The sequence below is a fragment of the Phyllobates terribilis genome, unplaced genomic scaffold (assembly GCF_046119375.1).
Source record: "Phyllobates terribilis strain yellow unplaced genomic scaffold, ASM4611937v1 Scaffold_5__5_contigs__length_657084704, whole genome shotgun sequence".
NCBI lineage: Eukaryota > Metazoa > Chordata > Amphibia > Anura > Dendrobatidae > Phyllobates > Phyllobates terribilis.
In genome coordinates this window covers 534203624-534224712 of record NW_027362765.1, presented here as the reverse complement: position 1 = coordinate 534224712, position 21089 = coordinate 534203624, and the positions used below count along the sequence as shown (strand labels likewise).

Below are 21089 nucleotides of genomic sequence, written 5' to 3'. Positions count from 1 at the left end.
GTTTGAATAGGACAGTACGGAGGTTTAACTTTATTTTAGAACATATGCTTCATTTATAGTAATTTGTTTAATACTTGGAAAACTATTTTAAATGCCTGTGCACTAATGGGCACCCAGCAGGCTGTATACATAATAATGAATTTCACATAAGTAGTCCAAATATATAATGAAATAGTAGTACTCCCAATATCAATTATAAATACAGATTTTTACAAAGGTGTATAATAATCACCCAGTAAAAAGGAGTAACAAAAGAAGTATTAAAATGAATATTTTATTTGAAACATGTTTAAAAATCACTAAAAAAGATAAAAGGGAAAGGTACCAATCAAGGGAAGACACAATAGGAGCTTTTTAATCTTAGGGAGGGATATCAGATGAAAAATAATGCAAATTGGGCTAAATTGTACTTCATCAAAATTTCATGGTGGAAAATATCTCCACAACAGTACTATTTGTAAATACAATCCAGAGCATTCCAACATAATTTGATCAATCAATGAAAAACAAAGGAACACCAAAGTGGACCTATATATTCCACATAACGGGTTAAATCACAGGCAACGGCATGTCAGGTGAGGGAAACAGCGGTGTCCTCGTGCCTTATGCACATAAGCTAACACAGCCAATGAATATACATGGTTCCCCTCTAACTGACATGCCAATTACCGAAGTGAATTCTCCGATAAAAAGTGGAGTATCGAAAAATCTTTTTTAGTGATTTTTAAACATGTTTCAAATAAAATATTCATTTTAATACTTCTTTTGTTACTCCTTCTTTTTACTGGGTGATTATTATACACCTTTGTAAAAATCTGTATTTATAATACATAATAATAATGAGAAGATTGAGCTTCATCAGATAGACAAAGGTAAAGCATGGGTCTTGCCATGTGTGGTTGAAATCCAAGCCAAAATCAAACTCCTGTTGTAATGAAAGTGGTCCCCAAGTTCTTTCATGCTTGTCAAATAACAACCAGCAGGTGAGGCAGCACAGTGTTGGAACCCTCCTGTTTGTTTTTTCCATCTTGTGTTTTGCGGTCACGTGACCATCTGCCTTTATATTCCAGCTCCGCCCTTTTGGCTGTGCTGGACTTCAGTGTTTGACTGTTTCTCTAGCCTGGTGCTTCTGTGCCTTTCTCTCTCAGTTCGCTTGGTCCTTCTTGGACGTTTAGTACATTTTGTCAGTTTGTCTTTTTGTGTTCTGCAACAACTTCTCTGTTTAGGAGGTGTCCCATTTTTGTCCCAGTCCTTAGTTCTTTTAGGGACCCCTCCCTTAATGCTATAGGTCTTCGTTCAGATTAGCTGAGGACTAAAGCTGGTCTGTTCGCTAGGGACAGTCAGCCCTCTACATCGTAGGGATTCGGCTTAGTCTTACTGTAGGGACAGCCTTCCCCTATCTTTCCTTAGTTCATGTTGCAGATCATAACATGCAGGACCCATGGAGGGCAAGTTCCTGCTCAGTTTGCTATTTTCCATGTGTGCTATCCCACAAAGTGGCCATTTCCATGGGATACAGGATGTATACTGTGCTCCATACACCTGTAAACACATTGTGAGACCTGCTGACAGGCAGCACAAAAACGGTTAATCTCCCCCTCATAGGCTTGATCATGTGATCCCTAACTATGCAGAAGCTTCTGGAACAAATGCCCCTGGGCAGTCAGCCAATGACTGCAGCTGTAAGAGTCACATGAGTGGGAGGAGCTAAATCCTGTGAGGTAGTTAAGAATTGAGGCGACAAGTGAAGGTCAGACATTTTGTGAGAAGAGGAAGCCGTTTTGTAGCAGAACGTGTGTCCCCCCCCCCCCCCCCCCCCCACACATGACTGCTGGGTCAAAAAAGGGACGAATAAAATAAGGGGAGCCGACAGCCTTCATATCAGGAAAATTCCTATTGCACCTCTAGAAGGAAAAACTACCTCAGGGCAGAAGCAAAGGTCTAAGGAAGAAATATCCTGATCTGATGAAACAAGTGTCCCCCAGATCTCCTGTCCGCAGGTATAAGCCGATCCTCACCTGTGAGTGTAAACCTGAGCACATTCCCTACTGTGTGTAAAGAATAACGTGCCCCTTTATCATTAGTAAAGAGACTGCTCTGTTTGAGTTCTCACGGCTTCTTCATGATTGGGGCCTAGTTGCACAAACTACTATCACCACCATCATCAACCACTACTTAAAGAGGCCCCTACTGCGCAAACCTTCATCCTCCACATTACCTATTCTGATGTGCGCAGATTTGGGATTCACCAGGAGCCCACCTCAAACAGTCTATAGGCATCTGCCGAAGCAACGGACCATCCCGCACTATTATATCCCTTGTCCTTTTATGTATTGTATAACCATGTGTGTGTGTAATCCGAGAGTGGAAGCGGCTCACTGTGACAGAAAGCTTGGCCACCATGAGGCACATTGTACACCCCTCTGCCTTACACCACATGATGTTACCACACGTGTATAAGCATTTGGGGACAACTTTTGTTAAAGCAAAAATCCTTCTAATGCCTCTATACACATTAGATGAAAATTGTCCCAGCCTGCCAATTTCTGCAGATCTGGTTGACCTCTCAACCCTCTCTGACCTCTGTTCATGTGTCCTGATGGAGTTTAACGCCCCCTTCTTTTGGTGTCCGGACATAATCCACTACCACAGGTGTCTATTGTTTCCCTGTTGAAAACGCATAAACAGCCCCTACTGAGTGTGAATGTGATTGTGAGTGGGTGGGGGGTGAGAGAGGCGAATGTGGGTTTCTCATGTATGGCATCCATGGTGATCTAAGACCCTGAAAAGGTTCATGTCAATATCTCTGGTGGTCTAGGACAGGAGGTTGGTTAGTTCTAGTGTCCCTGGTAGTCTAGGACAGTCAACTGGTCATATTAAACCCTCTGGTGGAGGAGTTGGTACCTCATACCTGGAGTCAGCTGATTACTCGTCTCTCCATGCTCCTATATTTTCCTGACTGTTACCAGATGCTGAACATTGATTCTTCAGTTTTGTTTCTTCCCTGCACAGATCATTAGTATGATTGCAGGGAGGGGAGTAGAGGACAACACAGCTTTAAAGGGGGTTTCCCATGAATAAAGATTCATTTTAATCAATAGATCTTGGAATAATAATAATTTCCACAATTTGATGTATTTTAAATAAAATGTTCCTGTACTGAGAATCTTAAAAATGTGCCCCTGCTGTGTACTGTGTAATGGATGTGTCTGACCGTACAGGAACATGGTCTCATCATACCACAACTCCTGGGCAGAGGAGGAAGCAAGAGAGTATACAGACAGGACAGCAGGGGATTGCAAATAATTCTTTGAGGTAAAACATTTTTTAACAACTGATAGGGAAGTGCTTTATCTCACAAAAAGAATCAGTTGTGATCCCATGTTGTAATGTCTGTATACTCTTTTGCTTCCTCCCCTGCCCAGAAGATGTGGTATGATCAGACCATGTTCGTCCATAGTCACACAGCAGGGGCACATTTAAGATTTTAAGATTATCTCAGCACAGGAACATTTTTTTTTTTAAAACACATCCAATTGTGGAAATTATTATACCAAGATCTAAAATCAACTTTAAATAACTTTTGATCGTTTGAAAACCCCTTTAATTGTCACTGCTCAGTTCCCTCTGATCAGACTGAGCGATTCAGGAGCACTCTGCCCAATCGTTAGTGATGAGCTTAGGAATTTAGACTTTCCCTGGGCCGAGATACTTTCCATGTGGCACCGTCACTAAGGAGAAATGGTGCTGATGGCGATTTCCAGGATCTTGAAGATTTTGTAGGCGTGTCCCTGACTAGAGAACTAATTACGGGTCCCGTTAGGAATGTGCGTCTTTGTGCTTCCTATTTTGGCGGCTTTCACTCTGCATTTTGCAGTGCCCATCAGAGATACACACCTGGAGGCATACAGTGGCATCAGTCACCTATAGGCTCCAATGTGTAGTGTTTAAATACCTGTCTGAGCTTCTCTTCTCTCCACCAATAAAATGTATCATCTTGCATGTTTTTACATATCCTACCACAATCCTCATGAAAAAACTTGATTGGTCTTGGATAAACTTCAAAACCTGCGGCATTTGGCTGTAAAATCTCTCAGCAATGTTTTATGTTCAGGTTATCACTGCTACCCCATTACAGTAACAAAATACTAGAGGGAACCTGTCAGGATGATATTTTGAGTCAAAGTGGTCGTATGGCTGGCACATCTATCTACTGCAAGACTGGTATCCTCTTACATGTTGTACAACCTATACAGCCATATTAGTTCAGGAAAATCGTTTAGACAGGGTCCCTCTTAAAGTAAGAACGTTTTCTTTTTAAAGGGGTTGTCCACTACTTTTACATTGATGCCCTATCCGTAGGACACTGCAGCAGTGACCGCAAGATACATTGACTGCGCACGCGCCGGGAGCCACAGGACACAGCGCGTGCGCACTGAAGCTGGTAATCACACAGCCTCTGCGCACTCGCCGGATCAGCGGCCCGATGTGTGCAAATGCGCATGCGCCCCACAAACATAGCGCTTGCCAGAAGCAGAAGCAGTATTCAGATGTCCTGGGCGGCGCCAGCACTAACTGAATGCGGCGACCGCCCATGACTGAATGAGCGAATCACACCCATATGACTGAATACGAGCAGGTAGGACAAAGTATATAAAGCGTTATAACATCATTATACTATCACCGATTTTTCATGAAAACAGCTTGTTAGTGATGCACATTGCATCACTAATAAAGCAATGGAGGCAGTGTAGCTAGTAGATAGGACAGGTTCCCTTTAAACATGAGCCATGTATGAGGGAGTCTGAGTTGGAGTCGGTGTCATGGAAATTGAGGAGTCGGAGGTTTGGCTTAACGACTCCACAACCCTGGATTTCCAGGAAATTTAAAGATGTGATAATGTTAGGAAAGTACATCTTGTGTAAACTAGTAGAGAGCTCGTCTTAGGATGGTGTGTAACAGAAAATGCATCCACTTTAAGGGGTTTTCCCACGAATAAAAGTTCATTTTAATCATAAGATCTTGAAATGATGATGATTTCCACAATTGCATGTATTTAAATAAAATGTTCCTGTGCTGAGATAATCTTATAAATGTGCCCCTGCTGTGTACTGTGTAATGGATGTGTCCGTACAGAACATGGTCTGATCATACCACATCTCCTGGGCAGAGGGAAGAAGGAAAAGACAATACAGACATTACAGCAGGGATCACAGCTGATTATTTTTTTGAAGTAAAACATTGTTTAAAAACAGACAGGGAAATGTTTTACCTCCCAAAAGAATCAGCTGTGATCCCCCTGCTGTAATATCTGTATACTCTTTTGCTTCCTCCCCTGTTCAGGAGATATGGTATGATCAGACCGTGTTCGTACACAGTCAGACCCAGCCATTACACAGTACACAGCAGGGGCACATTTATAAGATTATCTCTGCACAGGTTCTTTTTTATTCAAACACATCCAATTGTGGAAGTTATTATTATTGCAAGATCTATTGATTAAAATCAACTTTCGTTCGTAGGAAAACCCCTTTAATGACAACAACTGTAATCTAAAGTATACAAATATCCATGCATGAAAATGACTGTAATGCAAAAGCATCAGCTATTTCCAATGTATAAAATCCCCAGAACAAACCACTGTAGAGGTCTGTGCAATACCCTCATTGTAGCAGGAGCCGCTCTGCTGGTTTTGCACCTCCCACATCACACCGTACATTCCCGTGCAGTGCCTCCATGTCGGCAACTCCTTCCCCCACTTACTACTGCTCCGATCATGCGCTTCATTCCTGTACTGTGCTTTGATGTGAGTGCTGTCGGTATAGCAGGAGCCGCTCTCCTCTACCCTGGTGAGTAGGTGGTGCAGCATTATTCTCCCTCCCCAGGCTGGTGTGTGCGGGCCACAGCGTCCTTTACTGGCAGTGTTCCCCCAACTCCAGTTCTCAAGAGCCACCAGCAAATCATGTTTTGGGGATTTTCTTACTTGTACAGTACTAAGGAAATCCAGAAAACATGATCTGGTGATGGTTCTTGAGGACTGGGGATCACTGCTCTACAGTGTAAACAATTAGGTGTCAAGTCCTCTGTTGGCCACACATATAAATGCCTTAGCATGTCATGCTTGCATCCAACCACATGGTGGCAGTATTTCGGACACAAAGTGACACCGGACAGGATATGGATGATAAAGGTGGTTATTTAACATATTATCCATCTTCTGTGATCAGAATACCTATAACTAGAGACCTGTTTGTGGAATATGTTTTTTGGTTAGAATTTTTTTATATAAAACTGTAATATTCACTTTTCTTGTCTAGTAATGGCAGATATTCCATTAAAACAACTATCGTAGTGACAATGTTATAGAAACTAGAGCGATATGGATTACTGTCTGACATACAATGTGCCCAGTCCATCATTAGGAAGCTGCTGTACATATTACATTGAGGGCTGATCTTGCTGCAATAGACCAGACCCCTGAAATGTGTATGAGCGGCTCTAGAGAACCAAGCATAACTGATCCAACTGCTGTAACACCATTGTGTAGCCTAACGTAAAGGGCAAATGTGTAATGCCAATTTAGAAAATGCATACCTGGTAACATATCATGTACAGTGGGGAAAACTAAGTATTTTATGCACTAACAATTTTGCAAGTTTTCCCACCTACTAAGAATGGAGAGGTCTTCAATTTTTTTCGTAGGTATACTTCAATTGTAAGAGACAAACTAAAAATAAAAACCCGAAAATCGGATTGTATGATTTTTAAATAATTAAATTGCATTTTTTTTTACATGAAATAAGTATTTGATCACCAACCAGCAAGAGTTCTGGCTCTCACAGACCTGTTAGTTTTTCTTTAAAGCGCACCTGTCAGCAGGATTGTGCTCAGTAAACTACATACACTGTCAGGTGGGCAACATTACACTGATTAAAATGATACCTTGGTTGATGAAATCCGTCCTGTGGTCCTTGTGTAATCTTTACTTTCAGTTTGGAGATAATGGTATGCCCGTGCTCCTGGGCGGCCTGTGGGGTGGGCTCTATCTGGTGCCTTCACTGACCTGCCTTCTATTTTACCCCCCACTACTAGATGCATTATGTAAAATAGGAGGCAGGTCAGTGAAGGCACAATGAGCTGTCATAAGAGCATATAGATGAATATGTAAGCAGAGCACCAGATAGAGCGCCCCCCACAGGCCGCTGTCAGCTCTCCACCATTGCTCCTGTCTTTGTTTATTGGCTGTAGTGGTGACCTCTGGACTATAATGCAAATTACTGCTGCAGCCAATCACTGAGCTCAGCGCAGTCTACATCACTAGAACCACTGTGCTCAGTGATTGGCTGCAGTGTTGATGTGCACTGTAGTCGTGAGATCACCTTTTGTGGTCAATACGCAGAGACTGAAGCAGAGGGGAAGAATCAGTGCTGGAGCTGGGGTGGGTGAGTACCATCTGTGATTTGTAATATATGTATAAAAGCGTTTGGACACAAGCTTGTTTGTTTTAAAGTGGAAAAGTTACCTTTTAATTAGTCCTATGTGTAGGCAGCACATTATACAACAAATCTGCACCAAAGATTGAGATACAGATACATCTATCTATACATCTCAATCTCTAATATAGTTTGTGTGAAAAATGTCAATATAATTTATCATTTATTGATCTCATTGTGAGGTTAGGAGTCCATTGGGTGGTCCAACTCGATGATTAATGGCCTTCCCTGTGTGTGTGCAAAGATCACTATGGACGGAGTGATAATTCAGTATACCACGTCATTTACTGATCCACTTATCTGTACATTCCATAGAACTACATATCTATCTGCTCAGCTTTCTTTGGACAATGGTTTTGTTACTTGAGTTGATGACTACATTATACAGTTGCCATGTTGGTCTTGCTTTCCATTGTATTACCCTGAATTTGTGATCATTCTCCACAGGTTTTGTGGCACCTTGATATTTTCCGCCGGAGCTTCCGCCAGTTAACCACTCACAAATGTATGGGTGACTCCTGCATATTCTGTGCACTCAAGGTAGGTGATAATGGGCCATCAATTTATTTCTTAGAGACCTTTACCTTCACACTCACAATATATACAATTAAAAAACATGTATATTATATTATGTGTGTGCAGATGAGCTTGGGTACAGCTAGTGTATTCATGTGAAGAATTTACACATTATTGTACAGTCACGTCCAATGCCAGTAATGATATAGGAGGCGTAAAATTATAAAATCCAAAACTGCACTTGTGACATAAGTATTGAGCACTGATTAATCTTGCCATTCAAGTCTATCAATATTGGCTGACTGCATAGTGGGCCATCCACTCATATGTATTGTAGGCTCATCGTCAGATTAGATATTCCCTGTCTTTTTAGCGTTATTATCTTACTATGTCTGCATTATGCTGAGGCTACATATAGCCTTTGGCCATGACACTTGTCACTCAGCCAAAGTTTGCTAGGTGTAGCTACTGCATCGCGGTGCAGTAAAAATTAGTGGCTTGTATTGTGACCTTGAGAGTGCTGTGACCACGACAAGCAAAAAGTCCAGCCGTGTTGGATTTTTTACCACTTGTCCCAGTACCTCCATGGTTGCAATGCAACCCTATTCACCTTTATTGCGCTGCTATGTAGCACAGACATCTAGAAAACTCTGACTGCGTGACCGGTGCTGTGGACAAAGTCACTGTGTAGCACCATTCTTAGTATGTGCCCTTCCAGCTGGTTTATTTAGGACAGAATCTGTATACAGGTATGTGCACACAGTTTTCTTGAGGCGATCCAAATCAATGCGTTTTCTAGTAGAAACCGTTTTAGGAAACTCTCCTTATTGGGGATATGTTCCAGGGATGGCATTGGTACATGAGGGACGGGGGTGAGAGGGGGAGGTTGAAAGAAACACCCATAAGAGTCCACATTTGGTATCACGACTTCTGTAGCATAAAACTAATTTGTTTCTTATACCCCAAAGCGAGAGCTGTTGAAAAGAGAAAAAAAATGGTGAAAAATGATGCTACAATTGCTGTTTTAGTTCATCCTGCCCACAAATAAATACAATTTTCCAAAAATGTATGTCCCAATAAAAACTATAGCTCATTACACAGAAAAAAATAACAGTTGTAGCTCTCAGACTATGGTTACTAAAATAGTGGTTTTATATATTTTTTTTAAGCCCTTAATGACCTATAACATACATTTTTGTCATAGATTCCTAGGGAAAGTACAAACCAGGCTGAAGAGCTGAGCCAGCTTCATACTAGGCAGATGTTGGCTGTGTTACATGGCCACCATCTGCCTGTAAGTGCAGCGACCAGAGCTAGCTCTGATTGCTGCACTTCAACCACTTTAAATGCCACTGTCAGCCTCTAAAAGCAGCATTGATATGATGTTCTAGCTGGTGCGTGTGGGCACTGGCTCTCATTGGCTGCACGCAGTGTGATCGTGGGGAACTAATGGGTTACTATAATAACCCAGGGCCTACTGAAAGTCCCCATAATTAACATCTTGGTTGTCACCAGATGTTCCACCTCTGCTCATAGATTTCCCGCCGATCTCCTGACATCAACATCTGGCAGGAGATGGTTGGGAGGGGGCATCACATGTCTTCTGCAGCTAATCGGAGACCACTTATCTGCTGCAGCCTTCACATTCTGTTACAGCAGGAAGAAACTGTTCAAATGGAAGGTGAAGGCAGCCACTGATTGGCTGTGGTGGTCACATGACACTCCTAGTCAAATGTTGGTGTCAGGAAGCTGACCGGGTACAGAGTGCATAGAAGCAGTGCTGGTCCTGTAGGCAGGTATAGTTTTGGTGTGTGTGTGTGTGTTTTATTTAATTGCGCTGCTTGGACCTATTGGATTTAAAAGATTAGCTGAACTTTTATTTTTGTTTTTTTAATAATTTTGTCCAGCATGGTAAGTTATAAAACTTTGTAAATAACTTTATTAGGGGATTTGTGTTCATTCCTATACAAAAAAAATTGCATGTAAGGGGCTTCCATGTACCTACTATTCTCAAGTTTATTTGCTAGCCTTTAGCTGCACTAATATCAGAACATATTTGGAGTACAGATGATGTCAGTGACTGGGTCAGCTCAGCTCCTCTGTCTCACTAACTCTGGGGAGAAGCTGCTGCAGCAGCTTGTTCTGATAAACAGAACCCTCAGAGGAGGAGACAGGTGCTGAGCTGACCTTACCACTGCCATCATCTGTACTCCAAATGAGTACATTCTGATAATAGTGCAGCTGTAGGCAGGCAAACAGACTGGGGCAAAGCCATTGCTGCTCAGATCATACCAACCTATTGTAAAGGTTTCACATTGCGTGGGCCCAATGATGTTGGAGTATGAGATAGAAGGCTACAGAGCAGATCATTACTCCGCCAGTTCTCATTATATAAAGATAGGGGGTGGAGACCGGTCATTAGATGTGACTGATGAGGCGATTACTTGCTAAGTGCTTTCCTTTCATATAGATGGAGATGAACTCTGCTTTTAATACTAATAATACATTGTGTTGTCCTGACCTACTTCTTTCAATCTGATTGCAACAGGAATTAATAATCATGTAACATAAACATTATTGAGGGTTGCGGAAGGAATCCGATATTAGGTGACCTAAAAACTAAAACCTATTGTCAAATGGTGCATAGGTTTGATCAGGTGTCGGTCGTGGCCTTGAATCCATGGCCTAAATGTGAGTAAAAGCTGTACCTGTCTGACTAATCAGAAGTACAAAGCAGCGCGTGTATAATGATATGATAATGAAGACATTATGCTGAAAATGTGGCCAGGCTGGATGCTGGAATGTAAGACTAGTTATAAAAAGAGATTTATGGGAATTAAAGATAATTGTACTGTGACTTGTTCTTTGTCTACATCATAATTACACGTCTCCAGGATGTTTTATTTTTTCTTGTTACCTATAGATTTAAAGAGACCTTCTTAAAATCCATGGTCATATTGCATGCCATTTCTATAAAATCTGGATCGTGATAATAGAAATATTTATATGGAAAACCCAGTTATAATATGAAATGGTTTCCTCAATGACTTGAAAAGAACAAGGGCAAAGAAAACACAAACATCACAAACGTAGGCAGTATGAGCTATGGAATGTCTCCCCTGTACTGCCCAATGAGCTATGGAATGTCTCCCCTGTACTGCCCAATGAGCTATGGAATGTCTCCCCTGTACTGCCCAATGAGCTATGGAATGTCTCCCCTGTACTGCCCAGTGAGCTATGGAATGTCTCCCCTGTACTGCCCAGTGAGCTATGGAATGTCTCCCCTGTACTGCCCAATGAGCTATGGAATGTCTCCCCTGTACTGCCCAATGAACTATGGAATGTCTCCCCTGTACTGCCCAGTGAGCTGTGGAATGTATTCCCTGTACTGCCCAATGAGCTATGGAATGTATTCCCTGTACTGCCCAATGAGCTATGGAATGTATTCCCTGTACTGCCCAGTGAGCTATGGAATGTCTCCCCTGTACTGCCCAGTGAGCTATGGAATGTCTCCCCTGTACTGCCCAATGAGCTATGGAATGTCTCCCCTGTACTGCCCAGTGAGCTGTGGAATGACTCCCCTGTACTGCCCAATGAGCTATGGAATGTATTCCCTGTACTGCCCAATGAGCTATGGAATGTATTCCCTGTACTGCCCAATGAGCTATGGAATGTATCCCCTGTACTGCCCAATGAGCTATGGAATGTCTCCCCTGTACTGCCCAATGAGCTATGGAATGTCTCCCCTGTACTGCCCTATGAGCTATGGAATGTCTCCCCTGTACTGCCCTGTGAGCTATGGAATGTCTCCCCTGTACTGCCCTGTGAGCTATGGAATGTCTCCCCTGTACTGCCCAGTGAGCTATGGAATGTCTCCCCTGTACTGCCCAGTGAGCTATGGAATGTCTCCCCTGTACTGCCCAATGAGCCTAACTGCAGGGAGCCGGCTGTCAATCAGCATGAAATGATCAGTCACTCCCATTGACAGAGCAGATCGGGAGAGATAGAGCTGCTCTGTTGACTTGAGGTCAAATTAGCAGAATCGCTGGCAGGAGCAGTCCGTGTCTGCTCTGAACCGTCACCGGGCAGAATAGGCAGGTAGTCAGTTTTTTGTTGCCCCCATGAAAAAAATAAAAGTCCCAGATAACCCCTTCAAGAGGACTAAAAAATAATGTGAAAAAAATATTTCTGAATGTTTTTAAATAAAGGTTTAAAAAAAAAAAATAAGGTTCAAATCTCCCACCTCTTCCCATCTTAAAAATAAAGACCAGAAAAGTAAGATCTATCAAACTTAGAATTAAAGGGAACTTGTCACCTGATTAATGTTGCGCAAAATGTGGGCAGCACAAGTCAGCGACTGACTGCGTAATAGCAGCCTGATTTACCTTTCTCTAAAATGCTGGAGCATTTTAGAGAAGGTGTAGAAGATCTAGTGGGTACCATAGACAGAGATGAGGCTAGTTCACCACAGTCCCCCCTCCCAGCACCACAGAAAGGTTATTGACCGGTCTCTCCAATGTGTGTACATACAGTAGAGACAGTTCTGTCCGTCACCTGCAGCAGCCCTGGGAAGAGCCGACCGGGACTGAGCCAGACTAATCAGGTCCCTTCCCCCTCACATCCTCTATAGTCCTCGGCTGGTTCTGCTAGCTAAACACTCTGAAGCACCTAAGTGCTTCAGAGAAAAATAGAAAAATACTATATATACCTGGTTACAGTCGTGCATACCGGGCTCTGATTCATGCTGTTCGTCATTTCTACAGTATAAATCAGTTGATAGGTTCCCTTTAACTTCTATGGTAAATACCGTAAGATTAAAAAAAATATTATTTTTGGTCACCTTAGATGCCTTAAAAAATGTAATAAAAGGTGATCAAAAATGTTGTGTGTACCCCAATTTGGTATCAATAAAATTTATCAGTTTACCATGTAAATAACAAGCCCCCAATCTGTTCCAACAACAGAGAAATAAAAATGTTACTGGTCTTCGGAAAATAGCAACTCAAAAAAATAAATAAAAAAATTATATATATATTCATCAAGAGAATGCCAAGAGTGTGCAAAGCAGTCCTCAAAGCAAAAGGTGGCTACTTTGAAGAACCTAGAATATAAGACATATTTTCAGTTGTTTCACACTTTTTTGTTAAGTATATAATTCCACATGTGTTAATTCATAGTTTTGATGCCTTCAGTGTGAATGTACAATTTTCATAGTCATGAAAATACAGAAAAATCTTTAAATGAGAAGATGTGTCCAAACTTTTGGTCTGTACTGTATGTATATATATATATATATATATATATATATATATATATATATATATATATATATATATATATATATATATATATATATATATATTGCACTGACCTAGACCATCAGATTTTTACGTAATCTTTACCAGACTGCAGAATTTCATTTTTTTTTACCATGTCTTCCCACTTCAAACTTTTTTCCCCTGTTTTACAGACCATTGTATGGTAAAATTAAAGGTGTCATTCAAAATTACAGTTTGTCTCCCCCACAGCCCCAAAAAAAGAAGAGAATGACCGAGAAATAAAGTTATGGCTCTTAGAAGAAGGCTGGGAGAAAAATGAGAAATTCCCTGGTCCTTCTTAAAGGGTTGATATCTGATGCAAAATAACATGGGTGGTATGTTTGGGCTATTATGTTGTTTACCAGCAGTGTTACGACGGTAACGTGGAGAGTGACTTTACTCTTGCAAAACTAAATTCAGATTCTGATTTGTGTTTGAGCATTGATTATTAAGGCCATCTTCAAAGGTTTCCCAGTTACTCTTGACACAAGGCTCCCGCCTGTGTTGCTGTGCTCGCGCCCTCCCGCCTGTGTCGCTGTGCACGCGCCCTCCCGCCTGTGTCGCTGTGCACGCGCCCTCCCGCCGCTGCCGCTGTGCACGCGCCCTCCCGCCTGTGCCGCTGTGCACGCGCCCTCCCGCCTGTGCCGCTGTGCACGCGCCCTCCCGCCTGTGCCGCTGTGCACGCGCCCTCCCGCCTGTGCCGCTTTGCACGCGCCTTCCCGCCTGTGCCGCTGTGCACGCGCCTTCCCGCCTGTGCCGCTCTGCACACGTCTGGAAGGAAAGCTCGATAGCCTTCTGGATTTAAGTCCATTTAGATGGTTTGCTTTGAGTTGAGTACAATACCTCAACTTGGCTTTTTACCACTAAACCTATTTTAGGAGACCTTTGTGGATATGTGATTGACACCTCTATTCTAGAATCTTAGCTCAAGTAAAAAGAGATGTAGGGCCAATATTTTTGTATGTGGGTGACCCTTAGACATAGTTTCATTTGGCCTAAAATATTGGTAAGCTGTCACCATGAATGGTGCAAAGGTTGTGGATTCTGACATCCCCATTATGCCAAATTACTTGGACTATTTTTTCATTATGGATCTCTGACTTGTTTGTAGCCCACCTCCCTCCATGCTGTTACAATAAAGTTTAGAAGCGAGTATGAGCCAGAAGTCTTCTGTGGAAATCTTTCATGGAACCTTCTTTCTGTGTGTTAATTAAAACTCGGCGACAGACTAATCCGGGCGTCTTTCTTCAGATCTAAAACAATAGCTGAAAGAATGTGTGTGCCATGTAGCCATTCATTTTCTAAATGGATGTTTCTCACTCGTGAAGAGGTAAAGTGTGTGCCCATTAAAAGGATTTCTTCACTTGTAGAGGCACATTGTGTAAAGTGTCCCGTTCTTTTCCTTTATAGTGTGCAAGTCTGGTGAAAATGCAGGGTTTCTTAGACATGTGTAAGTTTTTTTCTGAGGCCATGTAGTTTAGCTACATCTGTTTACCCCATGGATGGTCTGTAGTGTAGCATTACCACGTACTGAAAATGGGAATCAGGGACGCACAATACTCCTTGTCCATGACTTTAGTCATATGAAAATTATGGTAAAACCATGCAAGAAAATTTTGTAACACAAAAGCCCATACATTAACCCCCCTATTAGGAATTTCTGAACTCTATACTGTTAAAATATCTTTCCTTAATCTGGTATGTATTTTCTACCTCCATTTTCCCTTTTGCCATATTGTGTAGTATTTTTCTTCATGTACGCACAACTTTGTCCAAGAAGTTCAACCTTTTAATACTTGTATAGGATCTAAAAATGATTGTTCAGGTTTTTTTTGTTTTTAAATCCATGCCATGTCACACCGGACATGCTCCTTTGAATTGATTGTGGTTGAGCTGAGGTACAACCTGTGGTCTGGGGTGGTGGAGTTTTTGGAAGAAAGACCAACTTTCTTTTTTCCTAATCCTTGTCAACCCCTCCACCCCCAGGCCATTTTCCGTTTTTTTCATTTTTATTTTTTCCTGCCCTTCTTCCAAGATTCACAACTTTTTTTATTTTTCCATCAATGTAGCATAATGAGGGCCTGTTTTTTTGCGGGGCGAGTTGTACTTTTGAGTGGCACCATTGATTTTACCATATAATGTACTGTAAAACGGAGAAAAAAGTTCCAAGTGAGGTGAATTTGCTAAAAACAAAGGGCAATTCCACAATAGTTTTTTATTTACCATCTTCCCTATATGGTAAAACTGTCTGCCAACATGAGTACGAGTATCCAGATACCAAACATGTATAGTTTTATTTTTTATTTAAGTGGTGAAAAAAAAATTCCGAAATTTATATGAAACAAAAGTTTTTTCATTTGTTGCCATATTCCGAGACCTATAACGTTTTAATTTTTGGGGATCTGGGGCTGGATGAAGGCTTATTATTTGGCCCTGAGCTGACGATTTTATTGATACCATTTTGGGGTAGACACAATATTTTGATCGCCTCTTATTACATTTTATTGCAATGTTACGGCGACCAAAAAACCCCCCAAAAAAACGTAATTCTGGCATTTTGATTTTTTTTTTTCTCATTATGCTGCTTACTGATCGGATTCAATTACACTTTGACAGATCGGATATTTCTGAACCCAGCGATAACAAATGTGTATTTTTTTTTCCAATGGGGGAAAAAGAGGGGGTGATTTGCGCTTGTCGTTTTTTTTTTACTTTTTAATAGTCTCCTTGGAAGACTTGAAGCTGTGATCGTCCGATTGCCTGTGCTACACATAGCAGCTCTTCAGCAGAAATCACGATCTCCTGTGAACGCCGGCCACAAGCCAGCATTTACAGGAGGATCGTACTGACAGGCACATGGGTCTTCTGCAGACCCCCAGCTGTCATGACAACCCATTGGGGTCCCGCGATCACGTGACAGGGGCGCCGATGGGCGGGATTTGTGACTGCCTTCCGGCTGGCGCGCGTTAGATCCCGCTGTCAGAGATTGACAACAGGATTTAACTGGTTAACAGCCGCAGGTGGATCCACCCATGGCTGTTAAAGGCAGGGCTGTGGAGTCGGTAAGCCAAACCTCCGACTCTTCAATTTCCATGACACCGACTCTCCGACTCCCTCCTACATGGCTCATGTTTAAGTGATAAATTTACTATAGCACAGATTCATCACAGCTAAAAGTCTAGACCCTTAGATCAGGAATAGGACAGACATTTATAGGACATTTCATAACTTTCCCAAATTCTTATGAAAAAAATATTCCCCACAAACTGCATTCAACTACTGTACCCAATTTATTATATATTTTAGGAGTCGGTCCATTTTATACCAACTCCACCAAAATGGACACAGACTCTTCGACTCCCTCAGCCATCAAGTGCAGGGAAAGATACGGGCTCAGAATCTGAGCCCATATCAAAGTCAGGGACACGAAATATGACGTAAATATACGTCATATGTCGTGAAGGGGCTAAGGCAAATGAAAGTAAAAATATTGCACTTGTGAGCTGAAAAAAAAATGTTAGCCTAATTGTGAAAAATGTTCAGAAAAGACCAGAACATTTAGGCGGTGCGCCCACAATGAGTATTTGGTGAGTTTTTGACGTTGCATATTTTTATTGTATCAAAAATGCAGCGTCTTACAGTTCCAGCAAAGTCGATGGGATTCGCGTAAACTGACCTGGGGTGCGTGTTTCAAATCTACAACATGTCAACTTCTCTAAGCTGGGTTTTACATGCAACTTATTCCCATAGTCTTGCATTAGATGTGTTAAATCTGCAGGTGAAAAACACTCGTTTTTAGTGCGTTTCTGTGGCGAAAATGCCTAAAAAAATTAAAAATAAAAATAAAAAAGCCCTTGTAATCTGCACATGACAATATTAATAGTTTGGTTAAAGCCAAATACAAAAAACTAGCAAAAACAAAGTTGCTTTATTTAAAACATGACACACCAAGAAAAGACAAAAAACGCAGAGTCAAAGACGCGAAAAAAATGCACTCCAAAACAGAGTGCAAAAACGCATGTAACCTAATTAATATGTACAGAAAATCTGCGGCATCAAAAACTCATTGTGAGAATGTAGGCACATGGACCATACAGACTGTCATAGTTTTTGGTCCAGTTTCTGTTAAAATTGATGTCTCTGACTAAATTATTCCCTAAAGAGCATCCCACTCACAACATGCTGCATTCTGGAAATAAGGGAAACCAGCAACAAAATGCTTTGAGTGTGTTCACACAACTCATTTCTTCTGCGCAGCAATTGATGCAGATTTTGTTACAGAAATGCAGCTGTTTTAGTGCCATTTTCACCATTGGCTTTGCAAAGGGTAAAATCCGCTCTGAAAATCCGCAGTGTAATTTGACAGGTCGCGGATGTCGCCGCACTCCTCTATGGACGCTGCAGGTGACATTGAGTAGAATCTCATCCGCCACACTGGAAAGAGGCAGCTTTTCGCTCCCGATACGCAGCCCGTGTGCGCACAGATTGTCGTGTGTTACAAATTAATTGAAAATGTTGGCAAGAAGGCAGAAGTTTTAGATAGATGTGATTTACCAGACCTGTTAGAAGGGGTAAGCCGATAATTGTAGACTTTCCACCTCAATTCCACCTCTGTAGCCATTTTTATTTGTTTTTACTAGCCAGGCAATAGGTATTTTCATAGACCGGGAAAATAGAAAATGTATTGGCAATTATGCTACAAGGCTATTTTCACCAAAAACACATAATGATTCAGATAACGCCATAGGGTGAATCCAATGGAAAGTGGCAAACTATTTGTGAACAATATTTTAAGATTGAATGAATGTATGAGAATTGCCAGACTGAGAATATGCAGGATGTAAATTTCCAAAATGTATAGCACATTATTACTATATCTAAATATTATACAACCATATAATACGAAGATCAAAGGTGGTAAAGTTTGCTCAGAAAACTCTTAAACTGTCCCTTCATTGTGCGTTTGAGGATGGGAAGCAATTATTTTGATAAATGTAAATCTGGAGTTCTGCATGGAAGATTTCTTCCGTTACCTTTTAATAAAGCATCTCTTGTAGTGGCAGGGGTCATGCTTGATATTAGTTTCAGTAGTGGGATGAAGGCTTCATTTGTTCTGCTAACAGAGCTGCCTTGTCCTGCAGCATGGGCCTCATCTGTGCCAAAATACACAGCAGGTCAGGCATGATAAGCTGTGCTTATGTTTGTCTGTGTTTTTCTGTTTTTTCTCTATTTTTATTGAAACATTTTATTGCAAACACAAAAACCAAAACAAACTAAACCTTTCCTGGGTCTAAGCGAAAGAAGAGGGGAAATAGGGTTGAAATCCTACAATGTAAGCATTGCTTATAGATGCAGACAAGGCACAGGTGTCTGCTTTACCAGCCACAAAAATGCCATCTGTGTGCCACCAATAAGGCTCTTCAGTGCTTTCAGAAGCTAGAAGTCCCCACCAAACATCAGCGAGGAAAGAATCTAAGGCCGGGGTCACACAATCTGAGAATCTGCATGACTATGTAAATGACACTGTCAGAGTTTTAGCCAAGCGTCAGCTTACTGTGATCTGATTCTCTCCCATGAGAAGATGGAGAACTTAATTTCTCCATCTTCTCAATTGTCTGTGACCATGTAAATTCGTAAATTGGACTGCACTCGGATGGCATCCAAGTGCAGTCCAATGTTTTACACGCAGCCAAAGATTTGAATGGGTGTGGATGATCCGATTTGCGGAGCCACTCACAGCATGCTGCGACTTTTTTTTTTTTTTTTCCTCATGACGATTCAGCATGAGAAAAAGATCGCAGATCTGCACTGTCCCATGATATAGCATTGGGCCAAGTGCTATCCGATAAAACATCGTGGTACCGAGCACGAGGTGTATGACTTTCATGGACTCCAGTTTGTTTAGCATGTTGTCCTTGGGGCGTTTGTACAGTGCATTCTATGGGATTTATAAGCACTTTTATAAGAACTTTTTGTTTTAAGATGTGTAACTTATTCATTGGCCAAAATCTGTTCTCTACACAGGGTATATTCAACCAGTTTCAGTGTAGCAGTGAGAAGGTGTTACCGTCGGACGCCCTCCGCAGTGCCCTTGCCAAGACCTTTCAAGATGAGCAACGTTTCCAACTGGGTATCATGGATGATGCAGCAGAATGTTTTGTAAGTTTTATATATCCATACATGTACATAGAATTATCATTTATTTTTATATTGGTGTCGACCTATATTTACTGTACAATAAATATATAAAAATACCCCAATAATTTGGTAGGTTTTAAGTCTGGGAACATGAACACCAGCTCCCTACTTTAGCTTATTCTATGAAGAGTTGTGGCTGGAGACTAGTGGGAATACCTATTTTTTTATGCTAGATTAAAACACGTTTACAAATTATTTTTTTCCAGGTACCAAGGGTTTTTGAATGGTTTGGGGAATGTTGAGGGTGCTGAACTCAAAAATCCCATTACTTTTGCTGAATTGGTTCTAGTTTTTGAGAATTCATCCATGAAAATAATGCATTTCCCCAATGCGACTTGTGTGTGATAATAAATGCAATGGCTTTTGGTCTTTTGACTCTTTAGCAGTGTCTTAGGTAATGAAATATCCCATATAATTATTTTGTATTACAATTCGTAGGCTTACAATGCTATAAAAGCGGCTTTTTGAAGCCAAAATTCTATTGTAATTAATTAACTATTAAATATCTTAGAAACTAGAGCCAATCTGGAAAAACCGAAGGCATATTCTTAATCAGCACCAAAACCATTCAGACATTGTTGTCACCAGAATCACTATACCAGTGAAATAATTCTGCCACTTATAATATTATAATATTCTACGTATACAGAGGACTATTACGGTAATTGGTAGCATGTTACATTTGACTCCTAGCACAGTTCCTTGCTTTCTAATGTCAGGGTTTTTTTTTGGGGGGGGGGGGGGGGGGGGTTGTCCATGGTTATATCCTATAGGCTTTCTAATGTAAATGTTGATCAATTCTTCCTTTGTCAGTCTGACTACGTTTCAGTAGTAGTGTTTTTGTAATATGCCGATTCTTGCTCACCAGAAGAACTATTATTTTTTGGTTTGCAGGAAAATCTTCTGATTCGCCTCCACATTCACATCGCAGATGAATCCAAAGAAGATATCTGCACCGCCCAGCACTGCATTTCTCATCAAAAGTTTGCAATGACCTTATTTGAGCAGGTATTTTGGTCATTTCTTTACCAGTTTTAGTTCCGTTACTTTAGTCAAACTTTTGTGTGCTTAGTGCGGTAACAGCTTTCGCACCAAAAAATCATGTGCTGGACTTTTGTGGCCGTTTTTAGTTCACTCGCAGGGCTCACGGTCAAGCTCCTGGCGCACTGCAGCCTACAGCTTTATTCTTTTCATCAAACGTTCACACACCCCATTAAAGTCAGTGGGGTCCATTGGGGTTCACTGGTAGGAAATCTGATCTGACATATCTGCCATGGTTCTGTTATCATCTATTCTGGTGTTCCCTCTGTTTCCATTGTTCAGCAATTTAATCTGCTTTTGCAGTGTGTTTGTACCAGCTGTGGTGCCACATCAGACCCGCTGCCTTTCATTCAGATGGTGCATTATATCTCTACTACTGCTCTCTGGTAAGGTTTTTTTTTTCCCATATCTATCTCTTATCATATTAGACAGTCAGTGACGGTTGTACCTAGAGAGCAGTCAGAACATCTTCCCATAGGAGGCATTTACTTGTCTCCAGATCACAGGTTCCTCCTTGTTGCTG

General features: G+C 41.4%; 1 protein-coding gene across 6 annotated transcripts in view; it reads left to right on the top strand.

Moving 5' to 3' along the window:
• Positions 1 to 21089, top strand: part of USP54 (ubiquitin specific peptidase 54) — a 137360-nt gene that overhangs the window by 82035 nt on the left and 34236 nt on the right. For all 6 annotated transcript variants that reach the window (XM_073685782.1, XM_073685781.1, XM_073685783.1 and 3 more), the window contains exons 3-6: positions 7941 to 8033; positions 19352 to 19486; positions 20420 to 20533; positions 20870 to 20952. In XM_073685782.1, the coding sequence (XP_073541883.1) occupies positions 7941 to 8033; positions 19352 to 19486; positions 20420 to 20533; positions 20870 to 20952 (425 nt within the window). The remainder of the gene's footprint in view (positions 1 to 7940; positions 8034 to 19351; positions 19487 to 20419; positions 20534 to 20869; positions 20953 to 21089) is intronic.